General features: G+C 36.9%; 1 protein-coding gene across 1 annotated transcript in view; it reads left to right on the forward strand.

Moving 5' to 3' along the window:
* Window positions 1-277: 277 nt before the first annotated feature.
* Window positions 278-26,537, forward strand: part of ADAM23 (ADAM metallopeptidase domain 23) — a 59,320-nt gene continuing 33,060 nt past the window's right edge. Inside the window, exons 1-8 of the mRNA XM_041473494.1 lie at window positions 278-530; window positions 1,567-1,793; window positions 10,927-11,003; window positions 20,561-20,624; window positions 22,781-22,863; window positions 23,537-23,600; window positions 25,841-25,913; window positions 26,382-26,458. Of these exons, the coding sequence (XP_041329428.1) occupies window positions 377-530; window positions 1,567-1,793; window positions 10,927-11,003; window positions 20,561-20,624; window positions 22,781-22,863; window positions 23,537-23,600; window positions 25,841-25,913; window positions 26,382-26,458 (819 nt within the window). The 5' untranslated portion in view covers window positions 278-376. The remainder of the gene's footprint in view (window positions 531-1,566; window positions 1,794-10,926; window positions 11,004-20,560; window positions 20,625-22,780; window positions 22,864-23,536; window positions 23,601-25,840; window positions 25,914-26,381; window positions 26,459-26,537) is intronic.

The following is a 26,537-nucleotide window of genomic DNA, read 5'->3' on the forward strand; positions in this document are numbered from 1 at the left end:
GTGCGCACGTCAGGAGAGCGGGCTGCGCGCTACGCCTCGGGCAGTCGCGCACCCGCTCCCAGCTGCCGCTTCAGCCGCGAGACCCCGGCTCGGAGCAGCTCTGCGCGCAGCTGGCGGCGGTCACCCCGCCGGCAGGCAGCACCTCACTCTCGGCCGCAGAGCGGGCGGCGGCACCCGGGAGCGGCGGGGCGCGGGCGGCCCGGGAGAGCCGCGTCCCGCCGATGTCCCTCGCGGCGGCGGCGGCGGCAGGAGGAGCCGCACGGGCGGTGCCGCTGCGGGGACCAGCCCGCGCCGCTCCGCCCGCGCCCCCCGGGCACAGCCCGCCGGCCGTGAGGGCTGTGCCGCGCTGCCCCCCCGCCCCGGGGCGCTATGAGCCATGAAGCCGCCCGGCAGCAACTCCCTGCGGCAGCCTGGCTGCGGCGGCCGCCGCCACCCCGCGCTCCTGCCGCTCCTCGGCCGCCTCGTCTCGCTGCTCCTGCTCCTCCATGGCTCCTCCTGCCCCCGGGCCCGCGCGGCCGCAGCGGCCGCCGGTGGGTATGGCGGGGGTGCGGGTGCCTGAGGCGTCTGCGGCCCCTCGGTCGCCGTCCCCCGCGATAAACCCCGGCAACATCCATTTCCCTTCAACCATTCCTTCCTCCCTCCCCGCTCCCAGCTTTGTGTACGTGTCTGTGTCAGCGTGTGTAAAGCCGGGGCTCAGTTAAGATTTCGCTGGTTTGGTTGCTTTCACAAAAGAGAGGTACGTGCGGTGCCGGTGCTGCAGTGTGTTGGGTTGGGATGCTGTGCGTGGAAAGACGCCCGTGAGGGATGCGACGCAAAAAGCTCCGGTGGGCTTTGTCTGTGTTACGGCGATCCGCTAATTTGTCTGCTTGGGGTCGGATTTTCGCGTGTGCTTTGTTGTTTATTTTCTCTTGCTTGCATGTAGGTGACATGTGGAATGCTCTGAATGCAGGCTGTTTGTGCATCGTGTTATTATTGCTGGTACATTGCCCTTACCTTGTAATATTGTTATGTTGTTACATTGCTTTGATTGACTGTCTTGAAATTTTAATGAAGAAAGATACAGGATTTCTTTTCAAAAGCTGCTACTGAAGAAAAGGGCTCTTGTCAAAGTTAAAAGAAGTAGAAATCAATTCCCTTTACATAATAGGAAGTTTAGCATTCAGTGCACATGGACTCTGAATTCAGTATATGTTAGCAACACTGAGAGTAGTCTTAGCTTTTTGTAGGTTTTTTTCTTTTGGTGAAAGAATTCAGCTATGCAAGAGGAGGTAGGGGGTAACTACATATCCATTAAGTTGAGGGTTTTTTCCTCCTGAAGGTGGAGAGGTATTAAAATATTTATAATCTATGACTGCATATGAAAATATAGATTAATGCAATTAAATAAATTATGTTCTTTCTGAAAACATTTTGTGTGTGAAAATCTAGCTCAATGAGTAAGCTATCTTTTTGTTTGCTTGAGTGATTAGTAAAATGTTAGAAAACTGCAAGCAAATATGTAGCTTTTTCATGGAAATAAACACATTCTGCCATGGAATTTATGGCTGGCATATCTTTCTTCCCCAGGCCTGCCCTGGAATGAAACAGCAAGTGGTATAGAGGAAGTACTGGCAGATGAAGAGAGTACATTTCAACAGAGTAACAGCAGTAACAGTAAAAATAACAGCTACAGCAATCCAATCCAGAAAGAAATCACACTGCCTTCAAGACTAATCTATTACATCAACAGAGACTCTGAGACCCCTTACCATATCCTGGATACCAGGGCAAGGCACCAGCAGAAACATGACAAGGTAGGGTGAAAAGAGGCTCATCTGCAGAATTTTCAAAACTGTGCTATGTGATGTGAAACTGTGTGTTTGTTTTAATCTGTAGATATTCAAGACTTAATGGTGGTCCCTACCACAATTTTTAGGAATTAAGGGAGTATATGTAATTAAACAAGAATGTAATTTCCCTTGTGTTAACTTAATTATTTTGAATTTCAGAATGGTTCAGAAACGGAACTGTAGATAAAACAAATGAGAATTAGGTGAAGTTGACTTGATTAATCAGCATAGGTTCTGGTGTCTTCACTTTTGGTACACCACCATCAACAAAATGTTTCTTCCAAAATAGCTCTAGACTGCAGAAGTATCTGCATAGGGAGCTTTTTTGGAATTCTAAACTTGCAGCATGAGTTACTTAGCTTTGAGCGTGCTGTGCACTACCTAATAAATGCAGCATTCATTTCCTGCCACTGCATGGCCAGTGAAGACCATGGTAAATGTTTCTGTTTTTTGTCAAACACTACCTGCGTTCTTCATTTATTATGGCAAGATCTAGTATTACATTTTGTATGGATGCAGCTAGTAATTTGTTTGGGTTTTTTTTTTCCCTTGAAATTGTATGGAATTGAACAAACTTTGGTTTTGGGAATAACTTTGTAAAGAAATAAACCAGTCTAAACAATATCACTTAGTACCCTTTAAATTCATTTCATCCTATTTTTATAAATCTTCATCAAAAAAATTAATTTCTTCCTACAGGGTATAAGGTAAAGTGAAGATAAAAATTGTTTGAATATAAAGAAGTAGGGAAGAGACAATAAAGCAAATCAATGTGTATGGTATTACTGAAGGACGTAGCTATAATGGAGTTCCTACCTATTGAATAGCATTTCTCTTGAAATTTTAGACACCAAATTTAATACATGTTCTATGACCTTATGTTGATATTGATTATGTGCCATTTCAGATGTGGAATTAACAAGAAGGCACTGAATAATATTTGAAAAAAAAGGTTGAGGTGCCTGTATAATTTTTTATGTTTTAATAGGAAGAAAGGTTGCTTCCTAGCTTATTGAACATGGACACTGGTGTGTGCATTTGGATGCATCTCAATACACCAATATGTTATGGTTGGCACAGAAAAGCTTTTTGTTGGAAACTGGAGCTAGTTAAGAGAACGCTACATTCAGAACTAATACATTTTCAAGTGACTCCACTCTTTTAAATACACTTAAAAGACTAAGGCCTTGCTGTTCCCCTCTTGGGAAGAAAGGGATTTGAAAGTGCTTGCAGACTTGCTTTTGGGAATAATGTTTCCTCCATGTTGCTGTATGTTGGTTTTTTTTGAAATCTGTTGGGGACAATGTCCACCAATCTCTACGCTTACCCAGCACTGCTCACGAGAACATTGCTGTTCTTTCCTATGCCCTGCCTTGTATCTACATGTTGGAGTAAAGCTCTGCAGAAATCAGTGCTGACAGAATTGGTATTGATTTCCTTGGGCATGCTTGCTGCTGACTATTGTGTAAAGTGGATCTTCTCTCTACTCACTGTGTCCCTTTTAAGCACAGGGAGTGCTAATGCTGCAGTTTTTCCCACAGAAGGGTTCCTCACTCCTGGGCCTTCATGGAGAGTGACATTATGTTGACTTCATTCTTCTGGCATAAAATTTCTGTTGTTTTATAGTTATTATTTATATTTAATTGAAGGAAAGAGTTGATTATGTTTATTGTCAGATGGATTTTTGTATGTCTTGCTTCTGGATCATTGTACCTGACACCTTCACCTCCAGCTTGCATCTTGTGCATTTCCTTGCATGAAGTAATTCTTTGCCCTTTCATCTACTTTACAACAGCTAAAATATTTGTTATTATATTATTTTCTTCTGTTTAAGATTTGCTAGAATCTTCTCTGTAGAGCAATAATTGGGGCCCGTGGGGGGTAAAAAGGTGGAAGGTGTAAAAAGAAAACAACCCTAACAAAAACCCATAAACAAAACAATGCAATTGATTGTGAAAGATACCCAGGGGTTGGCTTTGACTATGTGGGGGATTCTTTTCAATATTGGCTTTTATCCTTCCCAAAATTAAAAGAAATGCTATATGGTAATAAATCCTACTTGTGAGATTTTGATGTCTCTTACATTGGTAATAAAGAGAAGTAGTTAGGTAAATAATTACTAAATAACAAAATATGGTTAGGTAAAGAAAGGTATCTGTATTTAGGATTTGTTTTAATAATGTGAAAAAAGCCTTATATATGTATAGAGTGGAAAATGTTGAGGAAAAAATGCTTTTGTTCTTCTTTTACTGTTCTTGGGACTATACATCTTAACCTGTATTTTCTTGTCAAACTTAATATGCCATTTGTAGGTATATGATGTGAAAACAGTCCCTAACTATTGATAATATTCAGTAGGCTCCTTTCTGTGGAACTTCTATATATTGGTCAGAATAATGTAATATGGCCAGTTTGTGGGATTAGGCCTGAATGCCTCAGAAATGCTGAGTCACTATAAGGAGAGGGTGAGACCAGAAGAAATGGTGTGCATGTGGGAAGAAAGATGTTGGAGAAGTTGGAGAAATATAATTATGCCCCTCAATTTAAAATGTTTTTTAAAAATCACGTCCCAAAAGTAAGGGTCTGCAATGTTCTTCATGAAATGTTGGTAGAAGTTACACACTGGAGAGAAAACAGTGTAACAGAGAATAAATAAGTTACTTTCTTAGCACTGATTTTCTTTATGCCCTTTTGATGAAATGTCATCATATTGAGAAGGTGCTTGTGATCAAGACCCTCTTGCATTCCTTCTTCTTGGAAAAAGCTTTTTATCACTGCTAAAAGAAGGAAATGTCAAAACTATGGTTTTGACAAAGTGATCTATCTCCAAGGGGGCAGAGTTCTAGTATATACTTTATTTTAACTTTGTGCTCTTACAAAAGCAGATTTTAAATACTTGATGGTTGAAAACTCTTAATTCTGTGTACCTGTTTCCTTGCAGTCAAATTAAGGCTAGCTGGTTTTGAGTTCTTCTGAAGTTATTTTTAGTGCAAAATGTTCAAAAATGAGCATCTATTTATAAAAACACACTGAAGAAACTGGAATCCTTAAAATTGATGAAGAGGTCTGAGTCACCTGTGTACTGTGTTTTTAAGCTTCTGCAGGTGGAGGTAGTATTTTGAAGGAACTGTTAATCTCTTCATTGAACCGGGTGGTTGCTTTGGTTCGTTTTCACAGGCTACATACACAAGATTTTTAGGAGCTAGCAAGAAGACTGCATTGGGCACAACTTGTCACAAAAGGCTAGGAGCAGGTCCTTACAGTGGCCAGCAGAAGGAAAAATCCTGCAATGCAAGGTGTTTGAACAAAATAGGATTGCTGGAGAAACACAGCCCGGGGCAACCTTAGCAAATTTTGAGTGGAAAATAACTCAAACTGGATTCATATGGAGGCTGACTGTATCTGCTGAAGAGTTTCTGAATCAGAAGCTTTCAGGAACTCTAAAGAAGCCATCTCTTCATGCATAATTATAAGCTGTTAATGTGATTTTGGGAAGGAGAGAGGTGTTAGAAAAACTGTTTTGCAGATTCTAAAAAGGAAAAAATAAGGAAGAGTATTTTTGACTATGAAGATGTTCCCCCTTCCCCCAAAAAGTTTGATTTATTTTGAGCTATTTTTCATGAGGTGGAGCTCCAGGTGTTTCTGATCAGGTCAGCTGTTTGTCATTTACATAAAGAAAATACTCCTGCCAGGTGGATGCAATAATTTTTGCTATGTTGCCTTGCTTTAAAGGTTGAGATACAGTTCTGTCTCAGTCCTCTATGTAATTTTAGTATGCAGCATATGAAAGTTGGGCAGGAAAGCATCCTTAAGATGAAGGAAAACAGCTCTTTTTCATTTAAAAGGAAGCAGTATTGAAAAAAAGTATTTTTTGCAAAAGACCAGAGATCACAATTGATGAACTCTCAAGAGGTGGCATCATGTGAATTCTTATTAAAATCCAGAAGAAAATCCTATGCACCAGTGAGTCATCCCTTTACATGCCTATTTTAGTCCATGTTTTCATTTTTAATCCCCGTGTAATGAAAACTGGTCAAAATAATGAATGGAGTCCATGTGACTTACATGTGTTAGATTGTTGAGGAATCTTTGTAGTATTTCACCTGGCTTTGTCTTTTCTGTTTTTTCCCCTCATCTTTCTGTGGTGCAGCTTCAGTTTGCACTACTTGTAAATGGAAGATTGTGTGTACTTTTTATTTTTTTCTATTCTATATGGAATTTATATTAATACAGAAGGTTTACCTTGACTCTGTGTCTTCAGTAGTTACTAACAGGAGGATTGAAATTGGTCTTCCTGTCTTTGGTTTTTCAGCGTAGGAGATTTTCCTTATGCCAACTTCAACTAGATCTAGATCTTAGTTTCTTAGCTGAAATGCAGGTCATGTTATTTCTACAACTTCTTAATTTTTTTTTTAAATGTATTTCTGAATTCTCTCATGAGCTTCACACAATAACCTATAAAAGGTTTCATTTCCTAAGCGTTAGGGAGCACAACTCTTGTACTTGCTATGCCTTGTTCTGAAATAGAAATAAATTAAGTTTATAGGTTTTCTAGCATTTGTGGGAAGCTGGGTACTGCAGCAAAGTGGCCCAAGATAGGGATGCACTACTTTGTAGAGTTTACAAAAAGATCCTCAAGAGGGATATGACTTTGGAGGCCAGTGTTACTACAGAAGGGTATGTAAGTATTGCCATGTTGGGAGAGAATGGTGAGTTTTGGCCCCTGGTGTTGAGATGCACAGCAGTGGGATTGCTTCCAGAGGTCTTTTTTCACATGCCCATAACCTTTCTTTCAAAGAACAGTCTTCAAGGCTTGGAAAGTGCATCAAAGTAACTCCTCTACTGTTAAAGTCCAGGGACAAATAATTGACAGGAGGTTTTCTGAAATGCTGAAATATATGTTTTAAACATCAAATTTCACATGCTGCTGGGACATTTATGTATTCTGTTTCATTATGAATTTTTTTATTTCCAGGGAGTAGTGGAAGGTTGTTTTGGTGGATGTGCCATGCAGTGGAATGTAACAAATGCTCGAAGAGGAAATTGTTTCTGTATGGGGTCTGAGGATAGGCCAACAAGCTGGAAGCAGGATTATGAACTGATATGTATAAGTCACGTTGACTTGTGACAGAACTTAGGCTATTATTAGAATGGAGGTCTAGAGCAAAAAACTGTTTTGATGGTGTAAAATCCATCTAAATTTGAATTACATTTCTATTTCCATAATGAGAGTGATGAAACCCCTTGCTCAGCTTCTAAATACAGAGGTAGCTTTTGGCCATTATTTTAGTCAGCAGAATTGTATGAAAAAATAGATTAGTAAAAGCAGTGAGCTTGTCCTTTGGAAACTGCATCTGCATGAATATAGCCAAAGACTCATAGCTACCATTAGTCAGTTAAATAATGCTGTTACTTTTGTTTAAAGACTTGCGACAGAAGTTAGTATTTTTGAAGGGATAAGACATTATTGCATTGGGCATAGTTTTACTGTGAAGAAAGTAAAACTAATATAGTAGTTTATTTTTCGTGGTGATGATTGTAAATTTCCTGAAAGTCTGAAAAAAGTGAATTATTGACAAATGATGCCCAAATATGACAATGAAAGCAATGAAAGGATTGAAGTTGTGACATAGATCAGTAGAACTGAGATTCCTGTTATAGCCATTTTTATATTGAAACATACTGTAACCTAATGACTGATTTGGAAGAAACTAGAATTCTTCATATATATATGGATTTTTAGCTTGGAAAAAACCCTGAGAGCTACTGCTTTGCATAAGCAGCTATAGCACTATTAGAATGTCCCTAGTATGAAGAATATCTTATTACAATGACTATACCAGTAATTCAACTTCCAGAACAGGGGGGAAAAAAAGACTTTTTTTTTTTTTCCCTTAAATTTGGGTATGAAGACAGGAAGAATTTGAGAGACTCAGACCTTTCTTCAACCCACATCATTATACATCATCAGTAAGTCTTTGCTGAAGAAAAACTTTATATAATTTTGGAGCTTTGCTATTGGACTAGGCTGTAGCTGTCAAAGCAGGAACCTCTGCAGAGGTTTTTAGATGATAAGCAAACACAGACAAAGGAACTTGGTCTCCTCTTTATGTAAATAAAGAATACTTTTGCAGGTGTAAGCATTTGCGTGTGCGCAAGCTGGACAAGAGGATGTTTAATATTTTTCCAGCGAAAACATATCTGTTCTTCAAAATATATGCTGATCAACATTATATGCTTGTTTGAATTTATATTTCTATGCCAATGGGAGGAACACTGTATTTCAGATTATACTTTGGGTATTTGTATTACACAGTACCTGTTGAGAGAATGCAGTGAAATTATAAGGTGGATAACAGAATTGCAGGTACTTTTTTGAAATGTTTTCTCCCATCATTGTGATATGTGATGGTTGTAGTGCTTAAAACACCTGGTGATAATTCACTGGTGGCTTTCTATGCTAACTTCTTGCAGGAAAATAATGTTTCAGGATTGGATATTTAGTCTCATCACCTTCAGCTGGTTTATGGCTTTTGGGAGTGGTTATCTATTGTTAAACTGGCTTAAGAGAATCTGTGTTTGTTGTAGCAGCAGTGTATTGCCTTCACCTGAATTCAAAACAGTGCTTTTGCTAAACTGCAGGGATTTAAAATCTTTTTGTAAGCAATGGTTTCAGCTGAATTTGGTGGTGAACATGCCCTGCTGCAGGTCATCAAATTAGTGTCAGCAATTGCTTTTGTGCATAGGCTGCATCTGCTAGTGAGTCACACTAATAGATAACAAGTAGTGTTTTTTTACACAGAAGTGGTTGTTTTCAGAAATAGCCATGTTGCTATATGTAAGTCTACAGGAGGAAGGGGTTTTAAGATAATGCAGACCAAGAATAAAAATTACTTTTAATAATTTGAAATTGCAGAAAGATAAAGAATACATGGTCCATGGCTTAGAAACTTGAAGGGTGATACACAGGTATCATTGAACAGGCTTGACTGGACAATAGGAAAGCTTTACCAGGTCAGACTACTCATTCATCTGTCACTGAAATCAGTAGCTGATGCCTAGGGAGAGATTTCGTGTATTTCAGAATGATCTTAATGGAATAGTTCATGCTCTTGTAAATTTTGCAGATATTTAACATTGAAATCTTGTTTGTCACATGAATATGAAGACACATCCTTTTAGGTAAATGTTACATGTGGAGGAGATTCAAAGCAGTAGCTTGTGCAACTCTAAAGAGGAATCTTTATGGCATAAAGCAGCCCTTTTCCCATAAGAAATTTTCATGCTTAAAAAAAAAAAAATTACATGTGTGTTTTGAAAACATAATAAGGTTTTTGTCATGAACAGATGATTGGAAAGCTCCTTGTGATACTTGTTCCTTTATTTAATTTGTTAAAAAAAAAAAGTGGATTTGGGGTTGAAAAGCCTCTCCTACTAGGCATGTGTTTAACCTGACATTCCCTTTTTTTTTTTTTTTTTTTTTTTTTTAATGTATATGCTAGCAGAGTCTGATCATGCCACCTGTTTGTGTTTGTACTTAAACTGTTTTGCTCTGCTGATTCAGAGCAGCTGTAAACTCAGATCTGCCAGGCCAGTGCTAGCAAATTGGTGAACTGGGAAGACAATATACATTTACCAAAAAACAGAACACAGAGAAAGCTTAGTACTGGTTTGCTTATATGATTTGATATATCAGCTAGGAATATTATATTTTTAGTTCTCATTTAGACTCGTATTTTTTTAATGAACAAAACCAGGCTTTAGCTTAGATTGTTTAATGGCATTAAAGGTATTTAAAATATTTGTACATGACTTCTATTTTTAAAAAAGAAGATTGACAACAAAGCTCTGTGACCCTATTGAAAGGGAAATGATAATTCTGGCAGCAAAGAATGATAAAGTAATACAGGAGATGTCACAGCTGATTTTAGTCACAATAGCAACTTAAAAATTATATTGAAGAATTCTCTGAAAGATTATTAATAACTTTGCTGAGAAGGAAGATGAAAATCAGTGCTGCTTTGTGTAGTGCAAGAATGGAAGAAACACATAAAGAACTTACCCTTTGTGGGGAAATTTCCAAAAGGGAACAGAACTGTGGGCCATAAAAGCTAACCCTCATACTATTTAAGTTATGCTGTAAACCAGCAAGAACTTGATATATTTTCTGTGACATACCTGAGAATTAATTGTGGTGTTTAATCAAAAATAGGGGTTTTTTAATCTTTTGACTAATGGGCTTAGTCATAATATTCCAGCTTTGTGTAATTATTAATACTGTATCAAATTAGTGTATAAGTAAGCATGATTTTACCAGAACATTATTATTGGGAAAGATACTATGAAATTCAGATCTAATCTCTTCAACCCTGCTGTAACAGCTCTTCACAAAAAGAAATTCTTGGATCATTTCTTATCATCTCCCTATTTTTCTAGAAAACAGATAAGCATGTTTTACATGTCTTTGGCTACACTTATTACAGTATAGAGAAAAATAAAGAATACAATTTATCTGACAAGAACTGCTTATCCTGGAGTTAAACTTAACTCTCTGTGTAAGACAAGCTAATGTTGATTTGTTGTACGACCAGCATTAGTATTCTTTATACTGGTTTAGCTACAGTGCCAAGTAGAAAGCCATTAATTGTGAAGGGATTCCTTTGAAGCACTGTTTCATAATGGTAATATGAGCCTTGCCATAATTTTCATATTTGAAAGTGTGTATTACAAATGCTTTAATTATTTCAGCCTTTTAAAGGGAATGATTGCAATAACTAAATTAAAAGAACAGTGTACTACATTGCTTATGTTACATAGCCATCTGGTTATGGCAAAATATAGACGTTTGTGTGAAACTTTTTTCTCTTTTTAAGAGGGATGAGTGTGTATTTGAAAGTATGCTTTTCAGGTACTGTTTGCTTCCCTCTATAAAAGGAAAATCCTTTTGAATCAGAATTTGGTACAAGGGCTGGAGATTTCATATGCCCATGAGATTCATGAAAATAAGCATGTTTTCCGTAACTTTGTTTTTCACAGTCCCATTTGTTGTATATAAAACTCAGTGAATATTTTGACAACTGTGTGTTTCTGTTTGCAGGCTGTACATCTGGCCCAGGCAAGTTTCCAGATTGAGGCCTTTGGCTCTAAATTCATCCTTGACCTCACATTGAATAAGTAAGTGCATGATTTGAAGTTTCTTTCACTCCTGCTCTTACCATCTTATAGTACAAGGTCAGGGCATGTAATATTCCAAGATCTGTTGAAAAAAGATGCTGTTATCCAAAGTTATTAATACAAAATGACATTTAACATTTTTTAATGTAAGATATCAGTAACACTTGCTGACACCCATAACGTAAATACCCTTAAAATTTTGTTGTTCATGGTAAAATAAATTATGATAGATGGAGATATTCCAGTACTGGTAGTGTTTGCAAAGTGTGGATTTTCTTGTGCTTTTTTTAAACTAATCTATGAATTATCATGAGATGTTTTAGTTGCTCGAGTCAGTGTGTAGCAATACTGTAAATTCTTGCATGAATAGCTCATCTTTAATGATCTGGAAATCATACTATTGTCACTACAGTCATGAAGTTCCTAATGAGATGGGACTCTTAATGGTGTGGCTGCACTGAAAGGTGCAGCTAGAGTCTGTTTGCTGTCAGACAGACAATTTGACATAATTCTTTGGTCTAGAAGAACTGACTTGTAATACAGGATAGTGATGGTTTAGTTGTGTATATCCCACATGCTTTTATATCAGTGCTGCAGGTGTGGAACTATGGTTTTCTAGGGAGTTTAAGAATAAGGTAGAAATATAAAATTCATACTAAATACTGGACAGGTAAAATGTAATGCTCTGAAGTGCATTTGCCCCTTCTATGTCTCTTGAGACTGAGCATGCTAAAAAAAGGAGAAACAACTTTACAGAAACAATTGCATACTGATTTTAAAAAGCATTCTTCTGGTCTTGAGGTTCATATGAGGTCTTTTTTTGGTCTTAAACTGTCATGAAAGGGAAGTTTTGTTAAAGACACTAACTTATTAAATCTATTAGCTTTCAAAAGCAGCAAGTTATGGCTTTAGAAAATTTGCAGAACTTATATTTGTCTGTTTGGCTTCTTGGCTGCTAATTGTCAGATATTTTGCTGTAAAGGTGAGCTGGAAACGTTTTCCTTCATCCATGCATAATTTTGAAGTTAGGTTGCTTTTGCATTTTTATTTTCATATTTATTTTATATTTTCAAAATGCTATGTGAAGTCTTGAGTGACTGGCAAAAGATGAATTAGTGTGAAGGCTGGGAATGTCACACAATTGAAGGAGAAAGAAAGTTTGAAGATCACTGGATGTTCTCTAGGCTCTGGAAAAAATTATAGTGTAATGCATGACTGTGTTGTTTTATGAGGGCTGGACTTGTGCATAGTAATTCCAATCATGACATATTTGTGAAGGGAACCAATATTTAGTGCCCTCTAAGCTACAGGGAATTCCTCCTCTTGGTCTGCTTTCCCCTGCTCCTGTCTGCACATCCAGCGAGTAGTGCGTGTGAGCACACATTCCCAAGATGGCAGTGTATGTAGGGTATGGCTGGTCACACAGACAGTGACAAAGAAAAACATTGCCTTTACTGGCACCCCGTAAACATGCTGACAGTACTTAGGTGAATAAGAAGAAAACAGGTTCAAAAAGTTCTTCCACAGCTGATGAGAGCTGAAAGTTTGCTGGTGAAAGGTACACCAGCCCTCTCCACGGGCTCTCCTCTGATTTATGGGCAGGCCAGCATTCACTGACACAGATGTTAACACAGGCTTTAAGTTCATTCAGTATTGATGCCTAGGCTTGAGGTCTCTTATGTGGTCACTATCTTAGGCCTTAGTCTTTCCACCTACAGATCTCCCTGTAGTTGTTGACTGACTCTCAAGTTCCCTTACAGATCACACCTATGCAGAATAGAGAGCAAGGTCACAAAGGGAGTATTACAAGTAGGGCTCGGACACACAGCAGTGATCAGGTGCAGGGCTGTGACAAACAAGCTGTCTTGCAGCTTACACTAGTGACTCCTTTTTAGGCCACCTCCTCTCCATTTTCTGACATGTTATGTCCTGATTCACCTTTTCTACCCTTGGCACATTCCCTAAATGTTCCATAAAAATGATTGCACATATCCACAAGTCTGGGCAAACATCCTTAGATAAGTTTGCTCCTTCCCAGGAGACAAATTATGTTGTTTACCACTTCTTATCTGTTCTAAATTTCTGACTGAACCTCTTCAAGACCATGCTTGAGTGGCTTCCTCCATGGCCTGTTGGTCAGTGGCCTAACACAGGCAATAATGAAGACCAGAACTCTTATCTCCTGTTCATTAGGATTTGGATTTCGTTCCATTTCCTGTCTGTGTCTCATGGTGAATGGCTGTTATCCAAGTTAAAATCACAAGCCCATTGACATTCCCCATATCCTGGCAATGTTACCCTTTGTGCAGTCCTGCTGTTTGTCCTTGCTTATTTTTAACAACAGTTCATAAGTAAATGTACGGATTTTTTCTAATTGTGGCTGCTTTCTCAGCAATCAAGAAATGCAGTGCCTATCACTTTAAAAAGAGAGGGAATGAGCTTGCTGTGCACCTTAGCTGAAGAAGTTCTGCTCTTGTGATATCAGGAGTGTTCTTACTGCCTATATATAAGCCACAGGGTGTTTGGATGCCTTACTGATATCCCTGCTGCTTTCTTGTTTATACTTTAGGTTTCCTCCTAGCTGCTTTAGTGTTGTTTGACTCTTTATCTGGTTCTGCTCCAGAAAATTACTTTAAAAACTTGTGCTAGTTTTTGACTGGACATAATACTCTAAAACTGTAAGTCATAAAACTTGTAATAGAAATTGTAAATGCCCGTAGACAATGATTTGAAAAAGACCCATTCTTGTAATTCAGTTATGTTTATGTGTTCAGCCAAAAGCAGACATTTTGCTACTATGTTGGGTTGTAGTTGGCATACTGGTACTGCTAATGTCTAGTCAGAAGCAAAGGCAGAACAATTGGGAATACACTTATATATGATGAATATATATTTGTATCAGTTGCTCTAAGGTGAGTTAATGTCACTCACACTGTGTGTGTTCTGTGCATTTTGGTTTTGTTCCTGTAGTTTTTTTGAATGTTCTAAAAATAATTAAAGCTAAAATCGACAATGGTTGTTACATGCAAACAGGATCTAGTTTTTGGTTTTCTTTACCACTGTTGGAAATTATGCAATTGCCTACCTTCTATGTTGCAGATGATCTTTTTTCACAGCAAATACTATAACTTGGCAATAAAGTGATGAAAATTGGATATTCAATTTCATTAATAACTGTCGAGATTTTGTAAGAAGAGGTGGCAATCTGAAAGTTTATGGAGCTTGTTACTAGAAAATTTTGCTTTGTTTTCCATCTTGCTGTGATGCAGTGGCACAAACAGCTCGAAAGAAATGCAAGCCCCTCAAGCCCTTGAATCCAGTGTGCAGAGACAATTAATAAGTAAGATTTATATGGAGCTTGAAAGGGTTACCAACTTTGCAGATTCACGTGGTCTAAACCAGATGAAATATAATTTGTTATCCTAAGAATGATTTTTGGTAGCTTTTTCTGACAAGAAGACTGGGAAAAAGAACTCATCTTTTGAAGTCCTTGGGAAGGTGGGTTACTCTGAAATTTTAGACATCTTGCCCCTTGCTACACTCAAGTGTTGACTGGTTGCAGGCTCTCAGTGTGATGCTAGTTATGGTGATGCATAATAATTGCAGATATGTTGATTTTGGAAATAACTTGATGCAAAAAGTAATAGTTTTATAATCTCTAATGGATTAAATAATGTTTTTAGTTAATACTCTTAGTATGAAAATGGAAGATTGTAGTGTGGTAGCGGGGTAACAATCCCATTTGAAAAGTTAGACTTACAATTCAACTAAGATTGTCTGCCCAAACTCAATAAACTTCCTATGCAATGTGTAGTATGTCATTGTCATAAAACACAATTTATATAAAAAGCCTTTGTTGACTTATTTCAGTAAGTTCACTTTTGTCCTCAAATGGCAGTGTTGTAACATTGTATTTGGGTAATCAATGATCCTAGTATATGTGACCAGTTTCTTATTCTATATTGCTGCATTATTTATGCAAACAAATGTTTGCAAGGTGCTAGAAATTAGTTTTTAATGATCTTATTTCCAGCAGCATGTAAAATGGCTTTTAACTTGCTGTTCTTCTGCTGTAAGAGAAGATTTTTTGCCGGTAACTCTTAATGTCCTATTTAAAGGTAGCAGGCTTTATGTTCTGGTGTAGTACTAAAACACATTAAAGAGCAGTACTACCAAAAGCAGTAAATTGAAAATGTCTACTTGCTGCTTTTTTAGTGGGGAGGGAAGTTGGCTGTATTTTCTGGCAGTTTGCAGCTATGGTATAATTCCAGCCTCCACCAGCATAGGGGGCTGAGGCTATACTGGAACCTTCACCCCTGGGACTGTGGTGGCTGAGACACATCCAAGAATAGGAAATTAGTTAATTGATATGGACAGAAACAAAGGGAATACACAAAGACAAAAATTCCTCTTCCTTCCTATGGATAACTTGCCTCAAAATTTAGGATTCTTGGGGAAGGGGAGAAAAAAAAATCACCAAAGTCATTCTATATTTTTTAGCTTTTCCTTCTTTTCTCCATAGAAGTCCATCTTTCCAGGAAACTCTGTTTCCAGGAAAATGGATTTCTTTTCCATGAAGATATCACAGAAAAAAAATTTGGCATCTTTGACATGAACGGAAAAAACCCAACCCCAATGCATTTGACCATAACATGACTTAACAATTTGAGACATGAAAATATGATGACAGTGGTGGAAAGTTAGTTTCATTTGTGAAGTGCAGCCAACATAACAGAAAATTTTACCTAATTGTTTAAACCTTATAATTGGTGTTTATTCTTTGTGGTGTATGTTTCTGTAGCACTGAATTAACTGGAGAATGGTCCCAGAGGAAATTACAATGTTAGCCTAATTTAAAAAACGGTGGGGCGATAACTGAATTATTTGAGAAACTACTTGATTCTTGGGGTTTTTTCATAATTCTTTTTTAAAATAAAATTTTTTAAAAAATTCTTTTTAAAATGAAAATGGGAAAGCTAGTCACAGTTTTTCAGAAGAAAACTGAGTGTTTATGACATTTCTTAAATAAACAACAGACATTTAATACATTCATGTAAAAATAGTGAGTTCAACCAAGTTTGTGAATATAATTGAAACTATTAATATAAACAAGGGTGTAGATGGGCATTGCATTAGATGATGGTGCCTTGATTGTCTTAAAACAATACTGCAGCAAGGTCTCTTTGTTTTCCCCATCTTTATGTGCTACTAAACTATTTCTGTCAAATGGACAAAAACATCTGATGGGTGTTCTGTTAAATAATTCAACTAAACTAGGTTGCTCAGACACTGGTACTGAGCTTGAAACATTTCAGAATAGTTAATAAAGTATTGCCTGGTGATAGGTTAATATAAAGATAATAGAGGGAGTATGCAAGAAAGGTAATTTTTGCTGTACTCTGATTTTCTGCAGGCTGTCTACTAGGTTGCTGGAAGATAATTTGCTTACTTGTGTGTGATATCTTTTGGTAATTTCATAGCCTTTTCCTACCCAAATCAATTCTCTTCATCAGGATAGTTAGATGCCAGCTGAGGTAAGCCACTTTTACTCTGCAGCTCTCCTGCTAATGAAAACATCAGCAGTGAAGTACATGCCAGGGAAGTGGATGTGAGTTCAGAAAGCATCTGCTGCTTACTTTAACAGCTGGTCTATGCCTTCAAAGGCAGCAGCTACAGGGAATGGCATATCCCTTTGCTGCTTATTTTGCATTTCTCAGTGTAACTAAGATAGAAGAGCCAGGGAGCAAGACAGCTCAATAAGAACAATTATCTGAGATAAACAAGGCAGGGTAGAAGGAACTGCAGAAAAGGACACAGCAGACAAATTATTTTGTCATGAGTTCATTCAGTATGTTGCAACTTTGTGTGTTCATTGTATAGGATCATGCTAATGTGTCTGATGTGTTCATGATTGACACTCATTTCAGTTAAAGCTTGCACTGTTTCTGGTGCTTGTGGTACTGAAAATGAAATTTGCTGTGCTGGATGCCTTTCTGCCCGAAGCAGGATGTGAATGGTTCAAAATGGATCAAAGGTGGCAAAACACAGTCCAGTGTAGATGAGATGCAAATGTATTTCATAGAACTCAGGTTTGCCTTTCAGAGGTAAATATAGGCATTCTGTAAGTGATAATGAAGGAAGAAGAGTTATTTTGTGCTGTGGAGACCCCTACTTTATGCTTGAGTTCTGTGCCTCATTCCTCAGGCAATTGCTCTTCTACATGAGCTCTTAATCAGTGTGTTCTAGGTCTTTCTTTTTGATGCCACTTACATAAAGAGCCCCATCACACCTCCTGGTGAAATTACAGTGCTCTTCTGTGTATGTCTTTTGTCTAAGGAAAAAATGTTTGAAAGTTATTTTGGTTACGTGTTATTTTTTTTCTTCTCTTCTTTAAAACTTTCTTATGTCTTTTGTCAGATTTGTCAGCATTAATAACAGGTAAAAGTTTCATAGGGGAAATTTGCAGTAGCAGTTCTATGTATATTTTTACATCTGTTATTCCCAGAGTTTTAGCAAAATGTAGAACAAATTTCCTTAGCCTTCCTGTCTTTCTCAATGTTTGCAAGCAAGGTGTTCTTTTGGATGTTTTGCCAGTGTATCACTTGAAATGAGACAAAGTGATACAAGGTACCTGACAAAAATGAGGTGCTTGCCAAGGGGGAGGCACGCAGTTTAAGGAACAGCTGACTGGGTTTTTTTTATAATGGAATGTTTAGAATTCTTGCTATCCTGAGGGAAATGTTAAGGGAAAAATGCCCTTGCATGACCTTGGTGGGTACGTGTGGCAAGCTTAAAAACATAATAATGACCAGAAACTAGAGATAAACACTCTGGTCCAGCCTTGCATGAGAAACAATTTTGTGAAATCCAAAAGTCTTATAAAAGATTTTCCACTCCACCTTCTAGGTGGTGGATACTGTGTTGTTTGCCAAAAGGGTGCTTCACAAATTAAAGTTGCATTTTGTTTATAGCGTGGCATTTGGGAAGTGTATCACAAACAGCAGGTCTTAATTTTCTTTGGAGGGAATTCGTTCAGCATGGAGAATTTCACTGATGTGCCTTCTGTCCTGCAGATCCCAAAGGTCCATCTTGGAGCTGGCTGGCACCAGCTCTGGTTGGACATGGGGGAAGCTCCCAGCAGCTTCTCAGAGAGCCACTCCCACAGCCCTCCCCGTAACCAAAACCTTGCCACACAGACCCCCTAGATGTTAGAAAGTCAGAGATGAGAAAAGTGTAGAGTCTGCTGGGAAACTGTCTGCATCCTTGCTTTGTACTTGTAGTATTTGTGTATATACATATAGGAGTTTTCCATCATAAGTATGCCGTGTTAGATATCCTGTCACGTTGGACGCTGTATTTGGACAAAACCCGACTGGGAATTCTTTTGGCAGTTGGAGCTAATGAGAAGCTAAAGAATGGAAAAGGATGGCAGATGAGGAATCAACTAGGTTACAACAGAAGCTGAACCAAAATCCAAGAATACTGAACTCTGGAAAGGTGCTGCAAAGAGTAGACTAAAGAAGTTTTGAGCTGCTCTTATGTAACATAAAATAGGATAAATCTGAGAGAAATGCTGTAATTAAGCTATAGTTAATTGTGAGTCAGTACACATAGTGGGAAATCACTTACTGCAAGTCTTATGAGATGCAAAAAGCACTAGATAGCATAGTAAGAATTTCTGAGATCAGTCATATAAGAGTCATACTAAGAGAGGGCAAAAAAGAAGGTATGAAGCTGTGAGCTTGATAAGTGCTGATCCAGGAATTAGTTTGAGGAAACCCAACAGTCTTCATGAATTGAAGCAGAATTGTCTGTAAAAGTTGGAATCTGGTCAGGGCCCTATCATATTAGCACAGTTCCTGTATTTAATAATTCTCAGTATTTTTTTTTAATACTTGTATTGTGATTACAGTTTTCAGGTTTCTTACTTACATCAGTTACCTGCAGCCTTGTCTGTACCATCCCCTACTGGGAACAGTAGTCTTTATGCTTCATAACAAGTATGAAGATGCAAAGAATAAAAGGGCATTATTAACACTCTAAACTTTAATTGTTTTGTATATGTATGCCTTGTTAGAAGCTTCATTCTTGCCATGGTAAAGAAATAAATATTTGCATTGCAGTCAGGTATTTACACTATTTATACAGCATTTGTATTTTCTGCAGAAAGTTTATAGCTTACTATGACACAAAGTTAAAATTAATTCATGCAACTGAATTTATTTTTAAATCTGCACTTGAAAAAAAATATTTTAATAATGCCTTCACAGTGATGTTTAAGGCAAATTATTAGACTTCAGTAATTATTCAGGGCTATTAGCATTGGTTTTGCAGGCCCAGAGTGTGCTGTGTCAGTTTCATGAGAAAGAACTTCTAACTGGTAACTGACTTCTGCAGGATGCTCTCTAATGAGTGTAATGCCTGATAAATATGGCATGAAGAATTGATTTGAGGAGCCAGGAGTCCCAGAGTTGAAGTGTTATCAGGATTGCTAATAGCCTAATCTGAGTTTGAGATACACATTATCATAAGTTGTTTTTAGTCATGAATTCCCATCAGAGCTATTTTGCCACACCAACTTCCATAATAGTGTTTTTTATTTGTAGCAATGATATTTTTGTTTTGATATATATACCAGTATCAGACCTTTTAATGATTTTTAAATTCTTTTTTTTTAGTTGCAAGTGTACATTAGAGACTTCAAAAATGCTAAGAATTCTGGATCACATTAAGTAAAATGCTTATCTTGCATATTTGGTGGGGCCAGTTAATGTCTTTAATTGCTTTGCTCTCCCTGGACATTATGCTGCAACCCTGATTGTAAAAGGGTGAGATGTGAATGGGGCACGGAGGTTATTGCAGGACGTGTACAGGCTGGCTAAGCTTGGTTAAAAAAAAAAAAAGAAAAACTGTAAATGACATATTATAGAATATTATTATGCTTCTGAAATTTTTTTGCTAGAGTTAGAAAGGAAATAAGAATGAGAAAAGTATCTGAAAATAAAAAGTGTAAGTAAGAAAAAGGGTAATATGGACTGTGTTTCGAGTTCTGCATTGTGTTTTCTTTTAAGGAACATTATTGCTTTTGGGAAAAAAAAACCAGAGTATTTTCAGCTTGTGAAAGTGATTATACACTCCTGTCTTCATAACAATGGTGTATTTATTTGTTCAGCCTTACATACACTCTATTTACACTTTAAGATAGAATGGAAAAGCTGTTTGAAAATGGTGATGAACTAAAATACATATACTGTCAGCAAGGAAAGTTCTGAAGCCAAGGGGTATTTTTTTTGCATATTTAGAAGGCTGGTTATCTAATTGTAAAGCTAAAATACAGGGGATTAGACTGCATTTCATTCACCCTTCTATACCACACTCTCACTTCCAGTGTACCTTCAAACCATTTACTGACTACAAACTGCTTGATTTTTCTTTAAACTAATGTACAAGGAAAATAAAAATGGTTTGAAAATGCTAACAAAACCCCTCAAACCTACCCATAGCAATAGAAAGAGTACTCAGATTTTTCTCATCTTTGTTTATCCTTTCTCTGACAGTGACTTGTTATCTTCCAATTATGTGGAGATCCAGTATGAAGACGGAAAACCAAAATTTTCTAAGGTATTGTGTTCTTAAATTGTCATTCTGAGGGAACAATGCCAAAAACATGTTATAAAAAAAAAAAAAAAACAAAGAGGGAAAAAAATATTTAGCAAGACTTATAAACTTCAGAAGTGTTTTTCCACACAGGGAAAGTAACTGTGATCTCATCGTGTACAGATACCTCAGCAATACAAGAGGAATTGTACAAAAAACAAAAGCTGTGTTTTGGGGTGAGGAGTAGGCATTTGTAGTGCTAGTAGTGAAGATAATCCATTACTGCCAGGACAATTACATCATGTAAGATATAGGAGGTGGAGGGGTTGAAGTCACCATCAGATTAGTCTTCATTAACTATTTATGTGTCCTTTGCACAAAGTGCAAGGAGAAAGAATAATGGTAATGTTAGACAATTAAACAAGCTCAAAAGTCTTCCAGTGACTTTTGTTTGCAAGGATTATACAGTCGTGAAACAGAAAATGAAAGATTTAACTGAAACCTTAACCTCTGGAGTTATTACAAAATCAGCATATTGCTAGACATCCAATTAATTTTGTTTGTCAGACTAGCTCCCAAATTGAATTCAGTGCCATGGGCTATTGATCCAAAGCCAGATTGAAGTTCTGCAAGGTAGCTCAGCCCTAAGGGAACCAGACCAGTCTTTTTGTTTGTTTGTAGTAACAAAATGAGGACTGGAAGGTTCCTAGGAAGTTTATAAACTACATTTGCAGGGAATTACTTTTTCTGTATTTGGTAGAAATGCCAAAATATTTCTTGCAAACTTATTGTGTGTGAATTATATCTGTATTTAGAGTGGAGGCAAGCAAGCATTCTGGTTGTATTCGTGTCTTCGGAAAGTCCGGACTGTTGTTTGTCCAAGTATTAGATGTCTGGTTTATTATTTTGACCTTTCTGTAGAGAATCTCAAATAAAATAATAAATGGCAGATTAGGGCAGAATTAAACAACTCCATTGCTGTGTAATTACTGAGATATGCTGTTTTGTTTTCTTCCACTGAAGAAGAAAAACAGTTTCATGTTACATACAAAGGAAGTTGTTCCATTAAGACTCAGTATTCTGCAGAATAGGCAAAAATGCTAAATGATGCAAGAAAACAATTCCCCCTGGCATTTAGTCTAGCTCATGCAATTGTCAGCTGCAGCACTAGCATTGAGCACTGCGGTTGCTGAATCATGAATCTGACTGGAAAATTATATTAGAACTTCAGACTCAGCAAATGGGCTACCTTTGCATGCTGCAGTAACTTGATCCAAACTTCCTAGGGGATGTTTTCTGAATTGCTGTATTTAGAAGTGATAATAGAGCTCCTGAGGTCACGTTAATGTGGAAAAGGTTTCATTATAGATGATAAAAAGACCCCAGAACCCCACACAATTTGTGTAGGAGGTCAAATAAGGACTGTGTCCTGGTCCTTTGCAGTGTCTTGTAATACTTTTTATGCCCAAGTAAAAAGTTGTTTTGTTTACTGATGTGGATCTAAAGAAGTGAGATCTCAATTAAAACTATTTACTAGAAAGAGTTAATTGCAAAAATGACCGAAGAACAAACAGCAATTTCTTTACTCAGGTGATCATCTTTAAAGAAAAAAAAATCTTGAAAGGCTTTGTGTGAGAAACATAATCAAATTTAGCGGTTAAAAAGCATGTTTTATGCATTCTCACTGATGGAAGAGTAAACGCAGAATGATTACTTTCTGTGAAGTACTTTGATTTAATTATATACAATATCTTGTAAGGAATTTAAATTAGAATCTGAATAACTCATTAAGTAAGATGCAAAGTGGAAATAATGCTGTCATAGACAAAGAGCGTTTACATTTTTTGTACTGTCTCGAGTTATAATCATTACATGAAGAATGGGTTTAATATGCATGTTGGAGTTCAGATGACATGACACAAGAATTAAAAATTCTCATACTATTTTTATGATGAACAGTAGGTTTTTCAAACAATGGCTGAGAGACAACCACGCTTGAGTTTTTAATAAAACTTTTTGAGAATACTTTTTAGTTTACCTGAGCTTATTGCTGATAGACAGTAAAGACAAGTACATAAATGAGATTAATGTTACTGTTAGATTTTTTTGGCATTGGTTTTACGCAACAGACATGAAATCAGGATAATTTTGTGTGTGTGTTTGTTTTTTAAAATTATTAGGGGGGAGAGCATTGTTACTACCATGGAAATATCAGAGGTGTGAAGGATTCCAAAGTTGCTCTTTCAACTTGTAATGGACTTCAGTAAGTGCATGTTCTCATTTTTTAAACAAGGCTATAACTAATTATTATTCTTGAATATTGTCTCTTAATATAGAAGGAGCTGAAGCATTTGAGGCTCAAAGATTTTTTATGTTTTGAAATTTTTCTTATTGTCATTGGAATTAGTGTTTTGATGCTGTCTCATGAAACCTTTGAATACAGTAAGTGCAGGTAAATATTTCCCCAGATGACTTATTATGGTAAAGGATAAACAAGAATTATATTTCAGCAGTTTGTATGCTCAGTATTCATGTATGATTCTGTCACAGAAAAATGGATCTTTTTGTTAGATTGTACAAGGAAAAAATGCAACAAATTAGCATTAATTCCTGCTAAGTACAGCTCAGCTGTTGATTATATTTTGCATGCTAGGGTGTGTCATAGGACTTCCTTTTTCCAAGGTCAAATCTTTACCCCTTCTGGTATTTTATCATTGCATTGCCACTACGTTTAGTGTTAGTCCATTAAAATGTGTCACATATCTTGATAATTCCCCAATCTTGGCTCTAGCTACAGGTGGTAGTAATGAACATCTATTTAATATTGGTCAGTTTTTCAGCCCTAAGTTTGGTTTTGTCTTATCAAAATTCATATCCTGGAGTCAAACTCATTGCCTTGTAATCCTAAATATCACTTCTTTTTCTCCATGTTCTAGTGGCATGTTTGAAGATAATACTTATTTGTACTTGATAGAACCAATGGATCTGACCCACACTGCAGTAAGTTTATTTTTGTCTAATTTAATTGGTTTAGGAGACTGCTCAAGGAACACCAAATAAAAGTATTGGAATAAATCAATAAGTGATAGGTCTCATGCATTAATATGAAAATGAAAAGTATTTTAAAACACTTGATTTGAATTTGTTTAAGGTGGCAATTATGTAATTATGATTTACCTATGATTTTTTTTCTGCTTTTCTTTAATCCTTTGTTTCCTACTTGCTGTTGGTCATTTAGATGGTGGAAACAGGCAAGTAAAACTGTTTCCCAAAGCACACGGTTATGGACTGTCATAAAGTGCTTATCAATTTGCTCTAGTACTTGAAGTAAAGTTTTTATAAATTCATTGGAAGGATCTCTGAAACTCATTTGTACATTCCTCTCTAAATAGCTGCATCAGATTGCTCTCGGCCTGCCATGATTCCACAAAAAGCAGAATTAAATAGATAATTACATCTGGGTATCTTAAACTTTGTATGTCTTCAGTCAGTGATCATTGTATATCTTAAATGATTGTGATCCAGCATATTCAAATTCAAGATTATGCTGGATCGGCATATAGGACTGCATTTATGCAAGTATTTTGCCTTTTTTTTTTTTGTATTTTGTGTTTCACAAGTACAACCGTTTCTAAAACTTTAGCTCTTAGTACAGCTGGCAGAGTTTCACAGACAGTAGTAAAACTAGGTATATTTCTAACCTCTGAGTGATTTTCAGCAGAATGATTTTGCAACATTGAGACAAAGAATTCCCAAGGTTTGTATCCTGCTTGATCTGTGGGCTATATTGCAGATGCTGTGCCACAGTTCCGAAGCTTGTCTCACTCTAGTATGTATTTGACAGTATATGTATAGTATGTGACAAATAACTGATGCTGCTGAACTGACACGTTGTAGTGACTGGAAAGCTGAAATTGGAGTCTGAATAAAGACCTGCAAAATCATTGGCTGATACTGTCAAACTGGATCAACATTCAGAGGCCTCGGTGTCATGTGGACAGTCAATTATTGGGCTACAAATGAAACTTCAGAGACATGGGAAAATATTACACCTAAAAGAATCAGTCTGCCCAGGAGCAGCAGTACCTGCTGTGTATCTGTGATGTAGCACATGTTCGTAAAGGTTGCAATTCTAAAAACTGACAACACAGACACAGTAAATTCATGGAGATTGTGTTTATACAAGGAAGAAAAAAATTTGACTAAACTGTTTGCTTGCTTGCTATACCACCAGGATATCTCTCTGAGTGGTATTTCACTAAAAATTGTAAGCAGAGCAAAAGTTCTGGTTATAAAACTGAGATACCATTTGCCAATTCAAGGTTTCAAGTTGAGCTCTAAATAAGAAAACAGATGAGATGCATAATTTTCTCAAACGTGCTGGAAATAATACAGCTACAGAGAGCTTTCAGAGGCTCATTTTTTATTACAGTACATGAGATAAATATCTTGAACACAGCCTTAAGCATGTACTTTATTCATCTTGATTAATCTTAACTATTGTAGATACTATGTAAAACTCCCTCTCCTTCCCCCCAAAATCCAGCAAATACGTGCTGTATTGTCCTTCAGTGTGCTGTGTATTTCTTATGGAAGTTACAGAACAGTAGCAACCTACCCTTTGATAAGAATTGCTTGTTTTGGCAGGCTCTGCAGAGGAGGTGTTACGGAATAAAGGAGTTATTTTCTAGAGTAGTTACTCAAATGTGATAATTTGGGGCATGGCAGATTTCTAAAGAAATATGCATTAAAAATCTTGTCTTTTTAAAGTGTGGAATACACCAATAAAACTGGGTGAAAGGGTCCTCTTGAGGATAGATAAACTGGTTGGTTTCTTGCAATTTGCTGCAATTAGGGTTTTTTTCATAAATAGTAGTAGTTCCTTTTCATCTGTGGAAAGAAGATTTCAACCAGATGCCGACATTCTAGTTTGATTTTTTGGAATAAGGGATCTGTGTTCTCTAATGCTAAGGCTTTTAAAGGACTTTTTTAAGGTAATCTCCAAGACATCTGTGACACTCTTTTTTTGTAGACTGGTCAATTTGCTGAAGCAGAGAGGCTCCATGAATTGCTCAGGTTTGCAAATAAATTGCTTCAGATTAGTACTGTCCCAAATTGGTACTATAGTTGCTTACGTTTTATAGAAAAAATGATAAAAATGATAAATACTGAAAGAAGTGCCACATTTTTCACTTGATGTTATTAATTAGAATAAAATTTTCACATATTTTTCTTTTTAGGACGGTAAAAGTAGGCCACATATTATCCAAAGAACTTATGGGACACAAGCCTCCAAGCAGTTGCAGGACCTTGGTATGTTTTTCTTGTGAGTTTTTAGATATTGGAAAATTTTACTATTAAGCTAGCAGTATTTATGAAATTGCTGATTATTTAGAAAATCTTGAAAAAATAGATATTTACCTGCCTTTTTTCACAATTACTGCAATGCAATATAGGTGTTTCAAAAGGCAGCTGTAAGATTTTCATCCACAGACCTGTATTTAGCTTTTCTCTGAAAGTCACTGAATTTAATCAGTGATATTAATGTACTGAGGCAAATGAGATGGAAGAAAATGTATATTCTAAGCCCAGGTTATAATTTCTTCACATCTCCTTGCATGCTTTAAAATTTCTGAATTACTTGAGTTTTGATATGTCTTCTATCTTTTTAAAAATGAGCTTTTGGATAGCAAGGGTGTTTCTAATTTTTGTGATCTTAATGTACTTTTGGATGGTGTACATAAGTAGTTTAAAATAATTTTTAAATTGTAATTTTTACAGAGACCGACTCTAGTTCTGAATGGCCCTTTCTGTCTGAACTGCAGTGGCTGAGGAGAAGGAGAAGAAGAAAGAGAGCAGTAAGTAGAAGTCTGACTCTGAGTTAAGACCATTTGTAAAACCAAACTCATTAATTTCTGTATTTTTTTAATGTCAAGA

This window comes from Pyrgilauda ruficollis, unplaced genomic scaffold (genome assembly GCF_017590135.1).
Source record: "Pyrgilauda ruficollis isolate IOZ18807 unplaced genomic scaffold, ASM1759013v1 scaffold3, whole genome shotgun sequence".
NCBI lineage: Eukaryota > Metazoa > Chordata > Aves > Passeriformes > Passeridae > Pyrgilauda > Pyrgilauda ruficollis.